The sequence below is a fragment of the Neopsephotus bourkii genome, unplaced genomic scaffold, assembly GCF_033783945.1.
Source record: "Neopsephotus bourkii isolate Nb327-2 ecotype Australia unplaced genomic scaffold, CSIRO-AGI_Nbou_v1 NB_1820, whole genome shotgun sequence".
Lineage (NCBI taxonomy): Eukaryota > Metazoa > Chordata > Aves > Psittaciformes > Psittacidae > Neopsephotus > Neopsephotus bourkii.
In genome coordinates, this window is record NW_026902293.1 from 6,351,818 (window position 1) to 6,368,662 (window position 16,845).

The 16,845-nt window shown below is 38.9% G+C and overlaps 2 protein-coding genes across 11 annotated transcripts in view; one reads left to right on the forward strand and one right to left on the reverse strand.

Moving 5' to 3' along the window:
- Positions 1–590: 590 nt before the first annotated feature.
- On the reverse strand, positions 591–10,944 carry COPS5 (COP9 signalosome subunit 5). The gene is made up of 8 exons (XM_061343027.1): positions 10,724–10,944; positions 10,376–10,610; positions 7,758–7,886; positions 6,482–6,547; positions 5,809–5,894; positions 4,633–4,744; positions 3,714–3,862; positions 591–994 (listed from the first exon to the last, which is right to left on the reverse strand). The coding sequence occupies exons 1-8, from the start codon at positions 10,879–10,881 to the stop codon at positions 910–912; spliced, it is 1,020 nt and encodes a 339-aa protein (XP_061199011.1). The 5' UTR covers positions 10,882–10,944; the 3' UTR covers positions 591–909.
- Positions 10,945–11,087: 143 nt separating this feature from the next.
- Positions 11,088–16,845, forward strand: part of CSPP1 (centrosome and spindle pole associated protein 1) — a 55,987-nt gene continuing 50,229 nt past the window's right edge. For 2 of the 10 annotated variants that reach the window (XR_009723851.1, XR_009723852.1), the window contains exons 1-2: positions 11,089–11,370; positions 16,176–16,279. Coding sequence is in view for 1 of the 10 variants with exons in the window: in XM_061342897.1 (XP_061198881.1) it covers positions 16,178–16,279 (102 nt within the window). In the remaining 9 variants the exon portion in view is untranslated. Of the gene's footprint in view, positions 11,371–11,864; positions 12,008–14,702; positions 14,776–15,449; positions 15,552–16,156; positions 16,280–16,845 lie in introns of those variants that run through there. The other 8 variants (XR_009723844.1, XM_061342897.1, XR_009723847.1 and 5 more) reach the window with 7 other exon arrangements.

Consider the following 16,845-nt stretch of genomic DNA (forward strand, 5'->3'; position numbering starts at 1 on the left):
TAAAACCACAGACTGGCTTGGGTTGGAAGGGACCTTAAAGATCACCTAGTTCCAACCCCCCTGCCACAGAGAGGGCTACCTTCCACTAGACCAGATTGCTCAAAGCCCCATCCAGCCTGGCCTTGAACACTGCCATGAATGGGGCAGTCACAGCTTCTCTGGGCAGTTTTTACCAGTGCTTCAACACCGCCACAGTGAAGAATTTTTTCATAATATCTAATCTAAATCTCTGTCAGTTTAAAGCCATTCCCCCATGTCCTGTCACTACCTGCCCTTGTAAAAAGTCCCTCTCCATCAGAAGTGTGAAGCAAAATACATGAATGCTTCCTCACTGTGAGAAGAATGCATTTCTGACTGGACCAGTAGAACTATTAGATCTAAAGGATCTATTAGATTTAATAACTTGTTAAAACATAAGCAAATGGGAATAAAATTCTTCAATACAAAAATGAGAATCTGAGAAACAAATTTCTTACACTGCATAGGTTACCCATCTGATCTAAAGGAGCAGACAGAACTTTTCTATGGAACAGTAAGAAAAAGAGTAAGAGGAGATGAACGTTTGACAAAAAATGCAAGCCCCAAACAACTCATTTTCAAGATTGTTTTATTGCAGGTGGATAACAGAGATAAATACCTAACAAGAAAATCCAGTAAGTCACATTTATTTTCATTTTGGAACAATTCTCTAAGCTGGTTGTGTTTTATCATAAAGAGAACAACAAGTTGTGCTACATTTCAGAACATTTTGTTCTTTAAAAGTGGTCAGACAGGTGGGAAATACTAAATGTACTACAAATTAAATGGACAATTTTCCACTCCAGCTTCATTTCCCAAATTGAGCAAGTCCAAGCAAAAGAAACCATGACTTTCTCTGCTCTGTTGATGCTTATCAGTTGGTGATGCACTTCAAGCTATATTAATTTGATTAAAAAGTTTATCCTTAATAACCTGAGACATCAATCCATGTATAGCTTCTATGGTGGTCTTGCAGCTGAAAAACAAGCATAAATTCAACATTGGCCAAACACTGAACTGTCATGTTAATTGAAGATATTCAGCTGTTTTGGAAGTTCAGGGTGCCCATAACCCCATGAATCTTAACAACTGTCCAGAAAGGAAAAGTCACACACAGTTATTTAGCCATTGTTGCCAATAGCTGCTTGTTACTTGAAAAGCAAACTGATGAGCACTATGCATACAAAAAATGATTCCAGAAAACTTCTTTGGCAATTTAGGACATTTTACATTAATGAGAGCAAGTGAGCTCTGTGGTCATCTGAGCCAAAAAATAAAATAAAATTAAAAACCATCCCTGGGAATGGAATGGAGCTGCCAGCTGTTATCAATACCCAAAGGCTCTCACACTATTCTCTCTACCTTATCTCCTTTGTAAAGCTCAGGCCAGTAGTGCACAGTAACCACAGCTCCTCTGAGAAATTGTACAGAGAACGTTACAAGAAGAGTTCATAGAGCTAATCAGTTATTAGTCAAAATATGAAACATGCAAAACCCCCAAACAGCTAAGAGGATTTCTACCCATCCAAGTTTCAACCAGGGTGTCAGGGGGATATATTTAACGAACAAATGAAAATGTCTCAAAAACAATATACAAATGCCAAAGATGACTCAGCCGTGAAGTCATGGAGAACAGGAAGAAATTACTACTAGACAGATAAAAGCAACCCAGCAAAGGTCAGGTTGGAGCAGAGTTTGGCTAAAACATACGTACTCTTAGAAAACAACTCTTAAGAGATGTATATGTACTGTAACAGAAGACACCATACAGCCAAGCATAAGTACCTTTATGCTAACATCTGACACCGTTTTTCTGAAAACAGGTACACCCAATTAATCCTTTAGCTGACTTTGCAACCTTATTTTTTGAAAATAATTTAGGTGCCACTGTAATTTTTCTTAGGAAGGTTTACTGAATATAAACATGCATCAGTGACAGTATTACAATCCATTCTGGGAACTACACTAGACTGTTACACAGGAGAGCAGAATGGATGACAACACCAAGCCCTTCCAGTCTTACAATTTATGAACTACTGATGACCACCAAATAAAACCAGAAAAATTTCTAGAAATGCTGCAAGAAATAATACAGTTTGATGATCAGAGGAGTTATCTCTAAGCAACTGTAAGCATGTAAGAGTAATGTGAAAACGTGGTCAGTATTATGGAACACTAAACAGGGATCAAAATCTAAGCAAATCTGTCAGCTGCTCCATCCTTCTCATGTCTTTAAAGCATTGCTCTTGTTAACTGTTTCACTACAGCAACTGCGAAGTACTGCCTAACCTGGCTGTTGTGAGTCAGCAATAGCCTTAACTCTATTGCAACTGAAATAGTCTAAATGGGTATTAACTTCTTAAAGCCAACCTCCCTCCAACTTGGTAATGTTTGTTAGAAAATAAAATGCTAACATATCTGTTAACCTTCTGTGACTCCTGTCGTTATAAAGGCAAAGCCTGTGTTCACCTGAGTGATACTGAGCAAGATGTAAATAAAACTGTTTATTTGTAAACCACTCTTCACAAAAAAAGCCATTTTTTTTTTTTGTTTTCGTGTTTTCTACGCATCAGGATTAAATGAGAAGAGGGCTACAAAGCCTCCAAAACTGAAAAGCACAACCCAGATTTTATTACTTTTGTTTCAGTCCATTCCAAGGGATTCTACAGAACTGTTCCTTAGTAAATGGAATTGTATCTCACTCAGAACACTCCTAAGATGCATGTAGGTGAGTTCTGACTTCTCCACAGATGTGCCTGAGATTGTACCAGTGTGTACAGCACAGTACTTCTTGGTTTTCAAAGTCTGAAATTTGCCAAATACAATGTTCTTGAACAGCCCAAGACACTGTATAACTTGCTGGACACCATTACCCTTTATTAAAGGTTTTATTTGGAAAAGTGGTGACTATAATGTTATGCAGATAGTCTAAGCAATATGTATTCTTCAGACTATTGTGAGAAAGATGTGTTAGCAAGAAGGAACATGTTACTTCTGTAACATTTAACATTGTCCTTCAAAGCTCAAAAAAGAAACAAGCTGATTACCAACAAACACATAAGGAACACTGAAGGGAAAAAGTACACCTTCTTTGAAATAATGCTGTACACCCAGTTCATTAATTGATAATAGCAAGTATTTGTATCAGGCAGGGGAGGTAAATGTTAAGGCTAGAATGTCTGTAATGTACTTCTTAGAAACAAGACACAAAACAACATAAAACCTCCCTTATTTGATGCATTAAGAAATATGAAAAAGGGGAGTTCTTAATTTTTAAGTGAGTGACTGTTAGTACTAGTTCTTACAATCATGTTCTATATAATAATGTTATTTACTGCGAGTTTAAACCTGATTAACCATATAAAACATGCTATTTTTTAGCAATGTTACCATTTTGCACTGGACAGAATAGATCTTTTTGGCTTGTCATAAATGATGGAATTTAACAGGGATTTTTTTGTTTAATAAACTTTAAAACTAGAGTTGAATTTTATCCCAGAAGCAAAGCTTGAAAAGCCACTGTACACTTAATAAAGGCAAGATTTTCTTAAACTAACATTCGGAGTCTCATCCTTATGTATAATATGACCATTCTTACCTGCATTCTTGGTAGGTTACAATTTAAGGCATGATTAAGAGCTTGAAACAAAAATAACACTTCTTACAGGGAAGAACACAAATATATGTTATCTTACCTGTCTCTTGTTGCTTTTGCAAGTTTGTCTTCTGATTTCTTATCGTGAGTCTCCAAACCCAGCATAAAACTACCCCTTCCAAGCTGAGCTTCTGACTGCTCTAATTTTTCAGACAAATCAAAGACTTGGCCAGTGGTGTAGTCAGCATTCTTAGGAGAAAGAAGGCAATAAACATACTGACTTCTAAGGTATAAATTTAAGCATTTATATACAAACTGTATCTGAAAAGAGCCTTTAAGCCTGTAGTACTGCATATTTTAACCTGCAACTGCAACTGAAGTGATACAGAATGTGAGTGGCACATGAGTGATGGTTAAGAGAACAGAAGCAGAACATCTGACAAATGCTCAACACCTACAGCCTGAAATGGGTAGTCTTTACTACTTTGAACCCATGCCTTAAGTTATGAAAAATTAAAATTCAGTTGATTTGGACCAAGAGAAAAGGTATAAAATTGGCTTTTGCAGAAGGAAGGTGTTGATGCTGAGCTCTTACATTGAAGGTCTACCTGCAGTATTTCTGTTGAAACCTCATGTGAACAGTTCCACTGGTTTTGTTGCTGTTTTTCATTTGTTTTTAAAAAGTGTTTACTTATTCAATACCGTTATTTTAAAGCATACCATTTATTAAAGTGCTGTAAAAAGGTGCAAGTTTAAAATCTTTAAGACAAAATCTAAGTGTATCAAGAACTCAGTAAAATTAAACTTTACTCCCACCTTCTACTTTTGAAGAGCAGACATATGCAATGTTTCAGTATTTATGATTAGGAAAATCCTCCTTTCTTGTTTAATCTGACAAACAGATTCTTAATGTAGAATCTAAATCTGTCAGTGTCCCATTTACCATTTTACAGTAGAGGGTCTCACTTTCAGCACTAAGGAATTAATACATGCACATGATAACATACCATGGTACTTACAGTAAGCAAACTAGAAGAACTGAGAGTATTCACCCAGTACTTGTTCCACAAAAGCTCAAGCAATTTGCGATCCAAAGATGATTTAAAGTATGAAACTTCTAAAGCATAATACCTTTAAAGACAAACATGCAAAGTAAGCTTTCATCTAAGTATGTCTTGTTTAGCTGTGACACCTAAAGTACATGCACCTCAAAAAATCCTTATCAATGGCAAATACCTTACAAAATTCAAAGCACTGAACAACAGAAAAAGATATCCCACCTACAATTCTAACTCCAAACAAATATCGATGCACCAAAAATGTAAAAACACTGAGCAGCAACCCACAAGACATGACTCTGGTGTCAATTTGATCCTAAAGTTCTCTGCACACAGATGTTAAGCTACAGTGCTTGTCAGCATCTGAAGGCAGAACTGAAGCCAGGCCTGAAACCACTGAAAGAAGTGGTTCCATCTTTCCTTAGCTGTTCTTTGCAAACACTGTGTCTCCAACATCTGCCTTTACTTTCCACCCCACTGTAGCTTAACTAGCAAGAACTGGTGCTCCAAGCTGGATCAGCTCAGGCAACTGACCCAGCAAAACAAATGCCTTGCCAAACAAGTAATGCCTCACAAAACAAGTATGAAGTGAGGAACACATGGCTGGGGATAGAACAGGTAAAGAAAGAATGGTTAAAACTAAACTATCTTTCAATTCATGGACAGTAAACTAGCAGAAGAGAAAAAGTATTAATTCTTCCTGTTGCTGATGTTATCTCTCCAGGATCTGTACTTTCCAATTCTTCCAAAGACAGAAGCCATCTTAACATGGCTGGTGATGCAGAACAGAGATATATATAGCACTTGCCACTACTTAGAAGAGCAGACATTACAGTCTCCCTAGCCCTGCTACTAGGGAAGCATGTACATCTGAGCCTTTCCTCCCTGCTCTAAGAAAACACAATGGTGTTCAAAAATCAACTGCTAAAGCTTTTAACCAGGTTCATCTTTGTAACAGTTCTCCCATAAATTATCTCCCGATAAATGACAACACTTTTTCACAAAGCCAACAGTGCTAAAGCAACAAAAAACTTCCTGGTCTGAAACACAAGAAATGCAGTTTTCCATACTGAATCACTAACCTAAACACAAACATTGAGAACTTGTGGTACAGGGAGTAGGTTTTTTGTTACTTACTGTTTACAATGTACACCAAAGTCTTCTATTTTATTAAGTGGAATAGTCTGGTATTCAGAGGGACCTTCATCTGGAGGTTTATAGCCCTAAAAATGCAACAAAGGGCAAAGATTACACAGTATCTCAAATATTTCTGTGATTTTCTAGTTTTCAGCCTAACCTTTCCACATTGTTGGAGTTTTGTATATTATTTTGTGGAAAGTCACAATATTTATTTGAAAGAATTAAGTATAGTTTTGAACCTTCCTTTTCTAAAACGAAAAGCACAATACCACATATTAAACGTGCCATTATTGTTTAGTTTTAGATCTAAAAAATGACAGAGAATTAACATAAATGTACTTTGATGAATGCTACCTACAACTATAACCGTTAAAAATTACCACATGGAGCTACGTAATTTTAGGGCAGTTCCGCTATCTAGACAGTCTATTTGACACTGCCACAAATCTATGACATACAAACTAGAAGTCAACCTTTGTAAATCTAATCAATATCCAAAAATATGCAATAACCAGTATATCAGCGTATCTTCCTTTTAGAATGAACAATGACATACAGTACAGCACAGCAGATCAAACTGTCAGATGATCAAACTGCAGTAATCTTTAGAGCCAATCTATTACTTAAAGGCCGTTTAGTGATCACATACTAGATAATTTTAACTATTTACCTTAGGATATGTCCTAAATGCTCCAAGATTTACTTTTCCTGCAGATATTGTTCTTGTTGGATCAATCTGTAGAAATAAGGGTAATGTCTGTTATACACATTTTATAAATTATTACAGGCATACCCAAACTCTACAATAATTTTATTTCAGAAATGCAGTTAGTGCAAACTGTATTCATTTTGTCATAAATGGTACTTTTTCAGTCAGCAGCTACTGGTATGAGATTCGACTCTACAAAGACAGGAATATCAATAGCCTTATATGGACCATTTTTTCAAACTTATTTTCCTTGTTTCCAAAATACATTAAAATCAGTAAACCATAATAAAAGTCTGCATTTTAATCTTATAACCCTTAGAAGTAAGAAATAGCATATTGTGATCTGGTGCATTTTGGTGGAAAATACAGGAAACTAATGAAAGAATCTCCTTACTAGTACCCTGTTTAATTTTAAAAATAACTAAAAAACCCCAAACCAACAATAAAAAAAAAAAAACAACAAACAAAAACATAGAAAAACGGAGTCACAAGAAAAGTGATCTGAATCTGTGAAATTATGTCATAACATAGGAGAATTCACATGGTGGAAATACTTTTTAAGAGTGATTTATATTTTTCTAATGTAATTCTTCCATCAGCATTATAGTCCTTTCTGACTAACTCCAGTCTTTTTTCCCCTCATTTCCTTCAGTAGGAAATACAAGTACTATAAAAAATAAGGTTTACTTTTGATTTCAGATGTGATCTGAAGCCTGGAAGACCCTGGATGGCTCAAAGAGTTTCCTCAGATTATTTTTTCTTAAATAGTTTTCGTAGTTTCTTCTACCTTGCACTACGCCATTGATTTAATTTAAAAGGCACGTTAAATGCAAAGTAACATCTAGGTATTTAGCTGCTCTATTTTGACAGAAGAAGCAACGAAGAGAACAAAAGAAATTATTTTTGTTACATAGCAGGAGCTTGAATATGGATTGCTCAATATACTGATTTTCTTAAGTAGCAAGTAAAAACTGAAGTTGAGAATAATGCATTGATTTGTACAGAGCTACCATACCTGAAACAACGCAGCTTAAATGGCCTTGGTAAGCAACACTACTAGTTTGACCAGCTTGTGGCCAGCAAAGCAAAAGGAGCAATACCAATTTAACATCTGGATCCAACACTTCTGTCACGCAAAATGTATTGTATTGGAATGTTAGCAGACTGAAAGCTAAAAATTATTATCCCCTCAACGTAATTTGATATGCAGTTTTATCAGCTATCAGACAGTACTTACAACCACTGCTACAAAGGGTTCTTGAAACTGCTGATTTAGCATTTGGGTACTGACGTCGATCCCAGAGAGCCAGCAGCCATAGCCAGGGTGACTGTGATACCAGCCAATTGCATTTTCTAGACGACCAACCTACCAGCAGTAAAGGAAAACAAAACTGTTGTTAATCTCCATTCCGAAAGTATCAGCTGCCCTCTATTGGGCCTTCCAGCATACTACAACAGAGTGAGACGATAAAAACAATTGCACACACAGCCTGCGATGCTCAACTTCGTAATACTGAACGTCTTATTTTGTTAAACCGATTTCTAGAAACTATACACTCTGAAGTATTAGTTACTTTCTTTTACAGCTACTACCACAGAGCAAAGAACTAAAAGGAGCTAGGAGCTCCTTCTTCAATGACAGCTGATGTACAGAAGATTCCACATGGTGAGATTGTAAGCTGGGATTCCTCTGTGTGGGTAAGAAATTTCTTAGGGTAGCTATGACACAAGTATATATAATTCCATATAATATATGGTATGTCTGTACAGAGTGAATGTTCGTTATTTAGTACAGTAACCCACCTCAAAGGCATATAGAAAGCTTAGTGGTAGGTTTAAAATGTAACTTCAGAGACATATTTTCAAACATGGTGACAGAAATTATTGCCAGAGCATGCTCTGAAAGCCAAAGATGATTTTTAAAATTTTTTTTAGGCTCAGAAAAATGCAAAATAGGAGTTTCCAAATACCCCTGGCTATCTGTACAAACACTGTAAGAAAAACAAACTACAAATAAAACACAACAACAAAAAACCAGAACAAACACCCACTGCACCTAATTTTGTACCCCTCTCACAGAATTGCTTACGGGCTGCTTCACACTGAGTTGAATAATTCTGGCATGACCACATCTGCTAGTTCTTAACTAAGTTGTGTGTTTGTATGTATCATCTGCTTGGTTTTGCCAAATATTGAATATATCCAGAAGGTCAAACCAGAAAAATGCTGAGATGACAGAACACGCAAACTGCCGACTGAAGGGAACATATAGTTTATTTTTGAATTGGTGAATATTATGTTTTCTTTATAACTCCCATAGAGAGACCAACAAACCACTGAAGAACGTGTTATTTTTCAAAGCCAAATAACGCATTTTGACTATACCCCAGATCCTGCTCACACAGAAGCAAATAACCAGAACGCTGGTGTCTGTGAAGTGCTTATGCAGGGGAATATATCAACTTGCAATCTAATATTAACAAGTTATTCCAGGAACAACTACTTGCCAAAATCAAATGTGCAATTGCCAGCATGCAAACTCTGACAGAGCACCAGTAAAGCTGAGTTGGTGTATTTGCACAAAAGTTCAATTTCCCATTTGTACTCCTACATAAATCTGGTTTTAAATACCAGATGAACTAACTATATGAAAAAATACTACTATTATGCTATAGATCTACGATTTTGAAACCCATTATTTTGACCTAAGAACTGGGTAGTATGAATACATGTTTAGGTACATGTATCTTTTCAAGTTACCTACTTTTCTGCAACAACAGTATTATTATGTCATTAATACTTTCCAGATAAAAGGAACTATATTATTTCTAAATTTGCTCGTAAGTAGGGATGAATTATTAAAGTATCAGAACATACCTACTTTTGGATTATGTTTAGTCTTTTCTGATGTTATGATCTAACCAATTCACATCTATTTAAGTAACTCTTAACTGCATATAAGGCTGTGAAGTACAACTCTCCAAAATAACCCAAATACTGCTCTGTTATTTCCAGTGAGTAAGTAAGGGGCTTCTGATTTTAGTTGGTTTAAAATATTTTGAGAATTAAAGAAGAATCAGAGAGTAAACTCTGCCTCAAACATCTGAGCTTGGAGAGCTAGTTATTCCAATGCTTATTAGTAGCATGGGATTGCCCTCTATTGGAAGGAGTGCACCAGTAGGGGATAAGATGTGCCATGCTGGTTCCTGTATCAGCCACAATGCAGCTTCGTATTTCTATTACCCTTCTGCATGCAAGAATTTTACTACACAGTCAGGCTTAGTATGCAATGGATTTCTGAATACAGGATAATGAAGATGGTATTTCTTCACAATGTTTATTTTCATGGAAAACAGCAGCATGGTTATGCAATAGACTTCAAAAAGGAACAAGTTACGAATAAGTATCATATTCCTGACCTAAAAATAGTAAACATTTCTGACACCTATTTTATATTTCATTTTGCACAGTGTGTTTAGAAACATGTATTGGTTATTCTAGAAACACACGTCCTCCTTTTTCTATCTGCAAGCTACCAACTACAGCTACAAAAACACTTCCTCAGTGACGAAAATAATTTATAAAGGAATTCGAGAAGAATCCAGTACTTGATGACCTACTGCAAGACATGGAAATAGGTATGTGAAAATGTTTAGAGGCCCCTGTGGTTGCTTACTCCCAACACAGTTATCTTAGCCATTTTTGAGTTAAAAAGAACAGGGCACTGGGCAGCCACTTTTATCACTGTGAAAGGGAGGAGGCCTAAAAACCCCAGAGCATGCTCCTGCGCGATTACCTTACAAGATCTGCAGCTATACCATGGAAGGTAAAGAAACACACTCTGCCACTTCTTACCTGCTTCGCGTTTTCGATGTAGGCAGCCATGTACTCATAGGCGGCCGCCTGAGCGTTGACGCGAGTCTCAGTGCCCTCCACCGGCAAGGCGAAGCTGTCCATGATGATCATGGTCTCCCCGTCCACCTTGCCCAGCATAAGCCCCATCACCTCCAGGTTGCCCCCCGACCTAGCGTGCATCACCATCTTCAGGAGAGCCAGCGCCGAGATCTTGCAGTACTTGAAATAATGGTGGCTGCAAGACAGAGACCGCGGAAGCCATCAGGGCCAGCCCGACCGCCCCCGCCCTGCCTCACGCCCCGGCCGCCCACCCCTCCGGGCCCCGCCGCCCTCCCCGTTCCCTCTTACTCTTTGGTCCAGGGCTTGGCCGCCAGAATCTCCTGCTGCTGCTTGCGGTCGTACTTGTAGATCTCGTCGATGCTCTGCGCCTCCTGCATGTTGTTGGCCAGCTCCCACGTCTTCTGCGCCATGCCGCTCCCGGAGGCGCCGCTGCCCGCCGCCGCCATGGCCACCTACCGCTCCGAGCCGGGCCTGGCCCTGGCCCCCCTCACCGCCGCACCGGGCCGCAGGCAGAACCAAGCGAGGCTGACAGGGTTCCGCGGGAAGTGGTACGATCCGCGCAGGCGCGGGGTGGGAGGAGCTGCGCCCCCCAGCGGCCCCGCACGGCAGCTGTCGGGCGCTGCGGCCCGGGTAGAGCAATGTACGGCCTGGCGGAGGCGTCCGGGGGCTGCTTTGCGTTCTCCATACCTGCCGCCGCCCGGCCTAGCGGTGTGTCACGGGAGGCGACCCCTCCGTAGAGAGGAGATCGCCGCCACAACCATCTTGCTTCCTGCTCCTGTTCATCTCTTAAAGCCGCACTGGGGCTGCTCCGCTCTCGCCCTGTGAGGCTGCGAGAGAGAAGGCGCCCCCACCAGGGGGCGCTGTTCGGCGCTCCCGCCGGTTTCCGGGGAAGCGGTAACGGGCGGGACGTGGAGAGCTGCGACCGCCGGTGAGCGGTGAGTGGAGGCCGGGACAGCGCCCGGGAGCGCACCCCACGCAGCCTGGCCTGCTGAGTCCGCCATATGGAGACCGGGGCCGAGCGGCTGCCTTGTTCACAGCCCGGGGCGAGCGCGGCTCGCCGGGGAGCTGGACGGGCCCGGGAGGGGAGGGCGGGGTGTGAGGGGAGGTGCGGTGGAGGGAGCGGGACGGGGCAGGGCGGGTCGGGGGTGCCTCGGCTGGGGCCCGAAGCAGAGTGTCAGGTCTGGGCCTCCTTACTGGGGCAGCGGTTTCTGCAGGGCCTTCCTGCGGGAGCAGTTTGTTTGTGCGGCCGTTGCCTAACAACGGCGCCGCACTTCTTAAAGGGTCTGGAGCCCGGGGTGCCGCCTGCGCGCCCCACCGCCGGCAGCGCCTCACATCTGGGCCGAGGGGCACCGATGCTCCCGGGAGTGCTCGAGAAATGCTGCTGAGGAGGGAAGGAGGGAGGTGGTACGTGTGCTGGTCGGCGCTGCAGGCCCGGGTGGGGGAGAGGCGCTGCCCCGAGCTGTCAGGCTCAAGGGGTAGACGCTCTCTGTCCGGGCTCTGAAGGGTTCTTCCGAAGATAATGCCCTTTTGGATCATACGGGATGTTTTGGGAAAGTAGATAAGCCCTTAATGGTGAGGGGAAGTAACTCGCGAAACTTGTTGGGTTGTTTCAAGGGTTAATTGCCTACACAGTTATGAAGAACTCGTGTTGGTTTAGTCAGTTTATAAATTATGCACGTCCAGACCCTGGATTTTCTTTTCTTTTTGTACTTTTCCAGCTAAGAATTTGAAAGAAGTGAAGGTGGAAGGTAGAGCAAGCATGTCTGTGACAGCTAGAGCTTATTGTAAATGCCGTTCCCAGGGGCGGCCAGTGATGGCTGTTACGAGACTTCAGGCAGTTTGCTTGAAATTTTAAAAAATACTTTCCAATGACATTATGTGACCATATAACCTGTAAGCACAATTATTAAACATAGCATATAATTGCTTTTTCAAAGCACTTCCCTCCTCACCACCCTTGTTGCAGTCCGTATGGATGGGAATTGCCACCTTGTCAGTTTTCTTGGTGGTGTTTTAGTATTATGGTAGCACAGGAGAGGTGAAATCTCTTTACTTCTACATGCTGGTTTTAAATTTTGCTCCCCATTTTCCTGAAAAAATAGGAGGGGAAGGGAAAGAACAAAAAGGAATGCAATAAACACTGCTTTAGATGATGAAGTTGGTACACAATACACAGCTAGGTATAGTACCTATGATACAATACATATGCACATAGAGTTTTGCGTATCTCGAATACAGAGACGTGCATTATTAACTCTGGCCATAGATCCTGTAAAAATCTCACTTTCAAGCTTGACTTATTTTCTTGAGTATCTGCATGCTTTGCTTTCTATTGCCTCGTACACTTGCTTAAGTTGAAGTCTGCGCGGGTGACTCTTAATTATTCAGAGTTGCTTTTTGAAAACTTCCAGTTTAAAAGGAAAAAAAGATTTTATGAAAACAAAAAATCTTAGAAGTAAGCATATAGAAAATAGTATTTTTATGGGACATTTTCAGACAGTAGTTGAGTGTATAGCAGAAATATGTTTAATGGAATTTCACTTTCAAGAATACAGTGTTTTGGGATTAAAGATACAGGATTTAAAGATGCAAGAGTGAAAGGAAGAGCTGATATGTTAAACTTTTTTTTTTTTCCCAATAGTATTTTCAGAATATTCTGTTTTCCTAAAAACTTGAAAAATACAATGTCTGCACCTCATAATTTTTGGGGACGTAGGGTTCATCCTTGAGTTTTCAGGTGTTTACAACATGTTCTAGCTTTCCCTTTTTCTCTGTGCACATGCTTGTGGAGCTGCCTCCAAGCTTACTTTTGAAGCTGCCGCTTTTACTAGTAGTTGCAAGGGTCTAGAAATACACCAAATGCATTCAGATATACTGCTAAACTGAAAATGGATGATTTTGTTTTGAATTGGAGTGGGTTTATAGTGGCAGGCTGTGCTTTGGTATGTTTGTGCAGTCCTATGAAGCCAGTTTGATGGCTTGCTTTGAGTTTAGTGCTGTCACCTCTGAGAGTTCACTACATAACTGGGAACTGTGTTAGCACTCTTTTCAGATAGAAACATGTTTCTTTGTTGTGATTAGTCATGATCTCATCACTTGATACAGTAGTTGATAAAATTGATTAATATTCAGTAAGTTATTTGCTAACATACTGGTTTATTTTTTGAACTTTGCAGTGTATATATCACATTCAAATTGCCAGTTTTTGCTTAGAATATGTAAGCATTTTTAATTTTTTATTTCTTTCAGTATAATACAGTCTTTTTGCATATCTCATGAGAATTGTGCATATTTTAAGATCAACTCCAGCAGAAGGATATAAGAAACAAATGTCTAGCTATTTTCTAAAAGTTCTAGGAAGCATTTGGCCACTTTTCCTGGTTATTCAGCTGTATTAAAGGTATGCTGAATCATTAGTGCTGTAGCATTTTGTCTCAGTGTTCTCCAAAGCCTGGAGTTGTGAGATTTCTTCAGACCAGTTGAATTGCCTATGTAGTTCAACTGTAACTGTTTTTTCTGTTTTTCTAATTTATTAGATTGCTCTCTGAGCAATATGATTGGAATGCAGAATCATAGAATATTCATTGTGTTACTTGTGCTTGATACAAAAACCACTGCAAATACTCCTCTCTTTATACCATCTCTCAGAATAGGTTTGGTACCATTCCAGTACGGTGATTTGGAAGCAGTTCTGGAGTTTATGAATATTATTTTAAATAGAAGTCAGTGAAGTTTTGGAAAGACTTCTTACAATGCCTCCTTCTTCTACATGAAGTAATTTTCCTCTTGGTGTTTATGTAGCACTGGATAGATGATGAGACCAACTTTTAAATTCTTTAGTATGACAAGTTGTTTCATCCATTTAGAAGAGTTTTTTTCTTTATTCTTACGTAATCTAGTAGGCTAAACAAAATTTATCAGTGCCTGAAAACTTACCCTCTTTTAGATTTATCCTTTATCAGTGTGCAGAACTAATGAGATTAAAGATTTAGGACAAATCAGATGGGAGAATTTATATTTGGAATTAACTGTCCTGTATTATCACCAGGGGTTGTGAATAGGTTGTCCTAGTTCTGCCTTCCTTAACAATATTATAATTTCATATTATGAATCAAAAATGGCATTAATATGAGAGAAAAAGTTGAAAGGAATATGTTTTAGGGAATGCATCAAGCAGATTTATTCCTTAAATTAAGTTAGCATGCAATTACTTGAATTTATCTGGTGGAATTTTGACATTTTTTCTCTTCATCTTACTTTTAGTCAGCATTTATCTCAGTCTCTCCAGATACTTTCTTCTATGTTTACCTATGAAGTGTCTTATTCCCCTGTTTTTTGAGGTTGGTTTTGTTATTTATTTATTTTTAATTCTTTGGTCCTCTTCTTGAAAGTGTTTTCTAATATACTTTTATTATTGGCCTGTTGTTTACTTCATGCAATCTGTAGGCTTTAGAGGGATACTGAATTAGCCTTACTAAAACTGCTGTGCAGTCCGAGTTCAGATACTGTATGGGATTGCTGAGGAACCTGCACAAGCAATCCTTTTGCTTAAGTTGTTAGGTATTAGAGGGATGGAGGGTCATAATTCTCTGCTCAGTTTCACCTTTCCTTTAAGTGTAACATATATGTATGGATTTTTATCTGTAGGCTTGGTTTTGCAAAGCTTATCCAGTGATTTATTGGAGAAAATGCTGAGTGGGGATTGTGATGAAGTAGGTTTTATTTTTGTTTTGGTCTGTCTTCTTTCCATGGTTACTTATATGCAGATCTACAGTACTCTTAGTCCTGGCAAGACTATCCTAGCAAAGAATATTAAAAGTCTGAGTGCAAGCCTTCACTTCTCTACAGTTCCACTGTCATGAATTTGATTGACTTTAGTTTTTATTGTGAGGCTGTCTAGGAGCAGCAGTATACACTGAATTGCACAAATAGGATGCTTTCAGTTAAATAGGCAAGATGCAGAACTAATGGAAGCAAGGTAATGAGCTGCTCCTCAGTATGTGTTTTCTTACAGAAGGGTGTCTTGTCTGATTGTAAGTCAGTGCTGCCTCATATCCATGATTATTGCAGAGTTGGAGATGTTCTTACTGCCTCTGCTATTTTGTTGGTAGAGGAGGTAATGATACATTGTTGGCTCCAACTCCAGAAACACTATGCATGTGTTTTATGCTTGGTTGTGGCGGGTTTTATTTTTTTAATGGATTTTCTTTTTGTTTTGAGTAAGCTTGATGATTCTTAAGACTTCTTGTGATAGTAAGTTAAGCACAGAATTAATTGTATGATTTGTTCCTTATTTTAGAGCATATGTGTATTTTGTACTTTTTTGGGTTTTTAACTTTTTTGGCCTTAACAATTCCTTTATTCTGTTTATTTTTGTCTAATTTGATTTTATCATTCACTAGCAATAGGCTTGTGCTAGTGTGAAGGGCCATTGATAGACTTGCAGTCAACGAAAAACAACCCCAAATCACTTAGAAAAAAATAAAATAGAGAAATACCTTCAATTTTATAATCTGAAATATTTGAATTTTTTTCTCTGTAAAAGTAATCAAGTGAATTACATCAAGAAATGTCCATGGATGGGTTTCCTGATTCAGGTATTGCACTGACCTAGCAAACGTCTTATGGCTTCTAGTTCTAAGGGAGAAACTTGAACATTACTTAACTACTGTCTTAAGCAACTGTAATGGATCTTTACATTTTGGAGGTTCCATGTTCAATGTCTTTTCCATAACCTTAGAAATGATGGCGGATGATTTAGACAAATTTATTGAAGATCAGAAGGCCAAGTTGGCACAAGATAAAGCAGAACTTGAAAATGATCCACCATATATGGAAATGAGGGTAAGAGTATTAACTAGTTTTCATAAATTTAAGCACTTCTATTGCTTGGGTCTTGATTTAAGCTTACTTTTGCTGTGCTTCCAAACTGTACTTTTAGCTCAAGTATATATTATTTATCTATTCAAAGTAATTTCTAACTTAAATTCTTTATTTTTATGTAGATGATGCAAACCCGCATATACAGTAACATTTGTGTATTACAAGTGGAAAAACTCTTGTAAATGTTTATTATTGTTCCTTCCTCCCTCCCTAGGGAAGCTGACTAAGCAGGGATCTGCTCTCAGCCCACTCCACAGCATGGGTATTGAGTTGGTGATGGATGATATAAATATCCTCAAAATTCCTGTTGCAGAAACTAGGAAATATAAAAGGCAAATTACTTAATCCAATCAATTAAACAAAATCTGTTCTTATCACAAATTTCCTGTTGGAAATTTTAGTACCTAATTCTAAACATTTTATAATTTGCAGAACACCATTACGTTGTGTAAGAGTGCCAGTACCTGGCAAAAAGCTGTATCTAAATAATTCAAGCTAGCTAAGTGTTATGGTGACTAAGTCAAGTC